Here is a 6,681-nt window from a genome sequence, read left to right as displayed (position 1 = left end):
GAGAGACATGATCCACTCTCTGGTTTCAGTTTTTTGATGGTTTGGTAGGATTTTAAATGCAGAACATGTATTTATGTAGTAGTATTTGTGCATTTGTTAAATTTGTTGCACATTAAAAAAGGCACCTGTAACATTCTGTCCAACTTTAAGCAAAACAGATATTTCTAAATAATTTCTAATAATGAAACAATACTGCCCCCTGTTGCTGGAAATATGGAATTTTATTTGATAGCACTTCTTACAGAAAGAGACAAACCAAAGATAAAACCCCTCGAAAAACAAAAGCAAGAAAAATTAGAAGACATTAAAATATCAGAAGAAAGATTCTTCTTCTTACACTTGTGACACTGGACTACATCGACACACTCTATCTTGTTGATACAAAAGAAACTGTTGGTCATGTATAGAGTAAGACAACAGTCATGATCATTCCATGAAAGATTTGACTTTTTGTTTTGTTCACATATTTTTCACTTTGCTGTTTTGAAACATGTCGCAGTCACAAGGTTTGGTTCTATGTCTACATCATTTACAGTTACAAAGTTAATTATCAAACTGCACAGATTGAGAAATCCATTAATTATAGTTTATAGTCTAACAAAAGGGGAGAAAACCTCAACAAAAAGAGAGATAACACCATCACCCTCTGGTATATAAGCCTGCAGTTTAGCTCATAAAACAAAGACCCAGAACTTCAACTCTCTAAATGTGATATTTGCAGCACATTTTATGTTTCTTTTGTCATTTTTAAGTATAGTGGATCCAGTCCCTTGGTGTAATGCTGGTGTTTGGGCATCTGAAGAATCTGGATGCAAAGTTGAAGGTTCTTGCTGAAATTCTGGTTTGGAAAAAAAAAACGATCAGTACTTGCTTCGTACAAAAAGGTAGCAAATTTCTTTTTTGTGGGTGTGTCTTAATTACTCACAGCATCCATAAAGCCTGTTTACACGAGCAATGTCATTGGCACTCATTCGGACAGCATTTCCAAAATTAAGATTAGGATTGGATTTGGCAACCATCGTTGGCTGCCCATTCTTGGAGAAGGCGAATCTAAAAGAATAAACAACAGCACACACACACACACACACACACACACACACACACGTGTGCGGTTATATTAGGAAAACAGAGGAGAAAATGGGCCCATAAAGTATTTAACATGAAAAATCCATTCCCCACTGAGTGTGTGCATGTTTTTGTTAGTCTGGATTACATTTTCTTGCAGAAAATGCAAAACATGTAAGGAAATATAACAGCTTACAAAGTCCACCTCACACAGCAACTCACCTGTCATACTGCATGACAGAGTTGAAGTCATAGGGAGTCTGCAAATTGTTGGTCTGCACTTTCACAAAGTTTTTCTCTTGTCCTAAACAGAAATTTCCAGAAAATATTACATGTTTTTATAAACTTCCCCAATGTTCCCCTTCAAAATCCACCTTCAGTCTCAGCTCTTTGAAGATGTATACATCGAAATGCTAGCTAATCTCTCCTGTGGTCATTTGTTTGATAGTCTTGGGACTAAAGAAATACAAACAAAATCTTCTATGCAGTGCTTGCTTGAACTGCAGTGTTTTATGTGCTGAGTTTGGAAAAGCACAGATTACATGTAATATGTACACTGCTGTGAAACAGGAGGATGTCCCATTGTGTACTAAGTTAGCTGTAACCAACGTTTTGGGTAGTTCAGCTGACCTGGGATGATGTTCCCGGTAAGGATCCTCACATACTGATCTCTGTCAGAGCGGACCTGCTCGTGGTGGAAGCCCAGAGCATGAAGAACCTCATGTTGCACCGTCGACTGATACAAGCAACCATTTCTCTGTAGGGAGATTAGCTGTCTTCCTCTCTGACGGCCCACGTATGAATAACACCTGATATACACAATGACATCACTTAAAAAATAGATGGAGTGTTCTATAGCCTAGCACTGTGCATCATCCTTCTTCAGCTAGTCATGCTAAGGCTAAAGTACCAAAAAAAGCAATGACAGTAATCATGTGACCGACTTTGACACTGTGGCTCTATAGACACTGCTCAAACCACAGTTTAGCTTTCATACTTTAATATCTTACATAATATTTTAAAATAAAAACACACATATCCATTATCAACTAAAGTAAATAAACAGATACCGGTCAAATCAATCTCAGAAGATTTTTAAACATCTGTCGTCCCTTAATCATCTAATAACCCACCAGATTCATCTTCTCACCTTACAAGGTGCCAGTCTCTAGTTTTGGAACTAGTGGACCAAATAGTATGTGAAATAATTAAGAGCAGATGAATAAAATGCTCTTTACACTCCTATGCAACAGTATAAATTTCATCTAGTAGCAAACAAAAATAAGACTGGACATTTTACAGTACAAGGTCAATGCAGAATGGTGCTTCAAGAACCTGTTTTGATGACACATACAGAATATTTGTAATGCAATCATTTTCAGAATTGCATTTTTGAAGGGTTTTGAGGGTGTGGGTGTATCAGTCCTGTCCTGCCATATAAATACAAGTACAGTCTAAGTACAGGAAGTGCATTCTCACCCTTGTCCAGAGAAGAAGTGAATGAAATCTGTCTGGCTTGTACGCCAGACAAACCGAATGCAGGTGGAAGCGTGGAAGGTGAGTAGGGCATTGATGATGAAGTTGAGCTCTTGGTTGCCTGCAGATTCAAATATGAGTCTGATGATGAGCTGCTTCAGTATTCAGTATCTTCAATATGTTTCAGCCATTTCAACTTGGAAGCATAAACAGTATTTACAATCTGTGCTGCTTCAAGGATCTCTGAGTTCCCATCGGAATGACAGGGCTGCTAAAAACACAAAGATCTTTCTATCTATCTATCTATCTATCTATCTATCTATCTATCTATCTATCTATCTATCTATCTATCTATCTATCTATCTATCTGTCTGTCTGTCTGTCTGTCTGTCTGTCTGTCTATCTGTCTGTCTGTCTATCTATCCGTCTGTCTGTCTGTCCATCCACATATATGAGAGAGAAAAATTGAGAAAGTGACATTAAATGAAAACATAATTTGAAAATTGTGTGCATCTGTATATGATATCAACTCAGCATACTTGTCCATGTTTACAGTTTTTCTCAGTTGCTTTGGTGCATTTCTCACAACAGAATTAAACTTTGCACAATAGTTAGTTCAACCTCCACAACATGTAGTCGTTTTGGCACAACCTTGTGGCGGTTTCATGTTCCTTTGGACATGAAGCAGTTGAGTAAGTACAAATATCTAAAGAATGGTCACTTTTGACTTGCTATTCATCACTATCTCCTTGCTTCTATCATGAATGTCACAATTATTTATACTTGTACCGGCTGAATAGTCATTGTCCATACAACTAATAGTCTTCATTTCATTGCTTGTGTCAGTGCACTCAAAATTGTTGAACATCTTGTCAAACAATTTGTACACCCATTTTGAAAACCCTATTTTTAAGGAGTTTCCATGAAAATCTCCATAAATTACTTTTCTCAGGTGAACCTTATCTCACACTAATGAAAATTGGTGTGTGTTACTCTTATTTGCAACCAATGAAAAGCCTCTTCTACCCAGTCATAGGTGAATCGCGTTACAGTAGCCCCTACTCTACAAGTATATATATAATGTAAACCAACAGACAGGATTGGCATGAGGTGCATACTGAATCTACAAAAGCTTGTGATGACATCACAGCAGAGTCCTGCAGAGGGTGGATTCGACACTCCAGAAGATACTTTCCCCGATGCAACGATAGAGCTGACATTCGCTGTGATGTTGATGCAAATATGTGGGCAGACAGACGGGAGCGTCTAGATATCAATGATTGATATGCAGCAGTGTCTGTTTTTCAGGGGGGTTTTTGTTTCATAACTACTGCAGTAAGGTTTACTGTCTAAGTGAGTTTATGTTTGCTGTAAAATGTTTGATTTACTGTATTTCCCCAGTTGCGCAATGCTGTGCACAGTTTCAATTGAATATTATCAAGAGTGCATATGAAGTGTCTTGAGTTTCCTTTACAATTTATGGTTTTCAGACTTGACATGTCATTGGGAAGCACCTACAAAGAAATCCGTCACAATGAGAACATGTTCAAACCATTTGATTTTGTGACCAAAGGTGCTGGTGTACTGACTTGTAATTGTGACAGCCCTGACACTTTGATTGATATAAGTACTTGCTTTTGATGAATATATTATCTGTTTTGATTAAGGGACTTGCTTTTGAAGCATTGACTACTTATTTTGAGCAACTGACTTGCTTTTGAACAACTGACTTTTCTTTTTGATGAAGTGACTCACTTTTGCAAGTTATCCACCATGTTTTGCAGTTTGCACTAATTGTTTTGAGAAGAGCCTTAGTAGTGGTGCAGAGATCAATTCTGTTGTGAGAAATGCACCAAAGCAACTGAGAAAAACTGTAATGGTTAAAGTTTGTACTGCTTACTATATTCAGTGCCAATGGAGACAGGTACATAGACATAGCTTCCAGTTTTAGGCCACTTGCAGCCAAAGGCTGTGCATGGATCAGCATTCCTGGTAGTAGTGGGTACAATGTCACCATGAACCAACACTTGTGCTGCAGAACAACAAACAGAGAGTGGTTCAATGCTCGATACTTAGGCTGCCATTTGCTCAGTTATGTCAAAACAAAGAGGTAAATGCTTACACCATTTACTTTATTGATGGCACAATTACAATGTTTGATAATAACACAAATAAAACAGCTGACTAAGACAAGCCAGTAAATGACCAAAAGGCTGATTGATCATTGTGACTGTTGGGAGTCTATTTTATGTTAACATGTCAGTTCTCAGGGATCTTTCATTTTCATCCAGAATCTATATGATAACAAAAAAGAGTTTTATTTTGTAAATCTTCACTTACTGGAGTTAGCATTGACTTTTTCAATGATCGCTGAGGCACCCAGAGACTCATCTGTGGATACAAGAGGAAACCAGCAGATTAACTTTAAGCTCTTATATTACAAACACCTCAATATGTTGGAAGTATTTCATCACTGAACGCACCACTTATATCTCTAATGACAGCAGCCCTCTGCAATAAAAAACAAGACATTTTTAACTTACTCTTAATCACATTTGAAATCACACTGACAAATGTTATTGTTGGCAAACAAAAACTATTATTTGAAAATACTTAAACTGTGTCAAGCTTAAACGCACATAAAATCTTAGATAAACACTTTCTGGAAGTCCATCGTCACCACCATGTTAAGCAGACATGGTTAGAATTACATGACTTTCACAGAACAGTCGGCAGTGTTGAACAACATTTAATGCCTTTGCTGGAAGAGTCAAGCTTACCAGACAAACGGCTGTCATTGACAGGCAGAGGTAGAAGAAAAAGGCTGGAGTCATGATGTTGGTCCTCTGCAGTTAACCTACAGTCAAAATCTGAACAGCACTGTTTTAAAAAAGAAACTTCAGTGAATGTAACTGCTGGAATAGAAAGGCAAATAAGTGGGATAAGGGCAACCCAACAGCTGATTCTGTTCATCTGGATGTTAACTTTTCTCCCAATGAAAATGCTGAACAGACAACATCCACATGAAGAGAATCAGATATCTGGGATTTCCTTACGTAGAGGGTTCAGCATGCATGGAGATGATATGAGGAGGCTTACCTGTTGTACCAGGTGTTTGCTGGATGCAGCAGGTGTTCGGCTGCTCCATCTTTATAGATAGCTCACACAGGGTGTGGCTGAGGTTTCAGGGATGTCTTTTCAATTATCAATCCATTAGTTTCTTTTTGCTGATGCAGAAACACTAAAGCAGCAGCAAATTTCCAGGAAGGAAACTTTAATCAAGGACATTGCAAACATTTTTTGAGGCTGACGTAAACATTCAAAGCATTAAATTATTGCAATTAAAAGTTGCAAAACCCAAAGAAATGCTGATGGAAATCAAATTTCAGTCAGACTGGAATGAAATTCTTTTAACAACATAATTACCTTTGGGCAAAATAGTCAATAACAACAACATTTTATTTCCTCACATGTACTCAATTTGCACCTTTGCCTCAGTTTGTAAAATATTTCATTGCTAGCTTACAAAATAAAGTTCTTCCTTCTGAAATTCAGTCAAGTATCACATAAAGGAAATACTCACATAAAATGCAAACACTGAATATGAGGTCTGAACAAAGATATGAAGTAAGGCGCTAGAGAAGGAAAACCAAACCAAACAATTCATCAGACCTTCTGGGATAAATGGGCCATAAATTAATTAATAATCATTTTAAATTCCTGTAACATTAGACAAATGGCAAACTATGAGTGATTTGTTGTGGGTTGCTGTGATGTTTTATATAATAGTTAGAGTTTAATATTTTGTGTAGATCGAGGTATTAAAAATAGCTATTTGGCTATGTTTAATACCTCGGCTCCTGAGTAAGGAGAACTGTCTCTATCAATTCTCAGTAAGCAAGACACGCATGAAAGAAGATTATGTATGAATAGATGAGAAATTTCAAGTGACAAAAGACTCAGTGCTACGTGAGACAAAGGGCTGGGATGGAAACCAGGAAACAGGTTTTTAAAAATTGTTTTTCTAAATGCAGCTTCCTTGTGTGCAACCTGAAAAAGGCTGTGCTTAAAACAATTTCATAAAAGATATAAATCAATAAATGGAGAAACAGTGTTTAAATGTTCATTTTATTTATTAAA

At 37.1% G+C, this 6,681-nt stretch overlaps 1 protein-coding gene across 1 annotated transcript; it reads right to left on the bottom strand.

Annotated features, from left to right (window-relative positions):
- Window positions 1-216: 216 nt before the first annotated feature.
- On the bottom strand, window positions 217-5,685 carry LOC100695893 (high choriolytic enzyme 1-like). The gene is made up of 10 exons (XM_005465203.2): window positions 5,641-5,685; window positions 5,322-5,421; window positions 5,025-5,052; window positions 4,882-4,932; window positions 4,442-4,573; window positions 2,545-2,662; window positions 1,696-1,874; window positions 1,288-1,369; window positions 926-1,050; window positions 217-838 (listed from the first exon to the last, which is right to left on the bottom strand). Coding segments are annotated over exons 2-10 (771 nt in total). The 5' UTR covers window positions 5,376-5,421; window positions 5,641-5,685; the 3' UTR covers window positions 217-836.
- Between the last annotated feature and the right edge of the window lie 996 nt (window positions 5,686-6,681).

This window comes from Oreochromis niloticus, linkage group LG3, assembly GCF_001858045.2.
Source record: "Oreochromis niloticus isolate F11D_XX linkage group LG3, O_niloticus_UMD_NMBU, whole genome shotgun sequence".
In the NCBI taxonomy this organism is placed as follows: domain Eukaryota; kingdom Metazoa; phylum Chordata; class Actinopteri; order Cichliformes; family Cichlidae; genus Oreochromis; species Oreochromis niloticus.
This window is presented reverse-complemented; position numbering and strand designations above follow the sequence as displayed.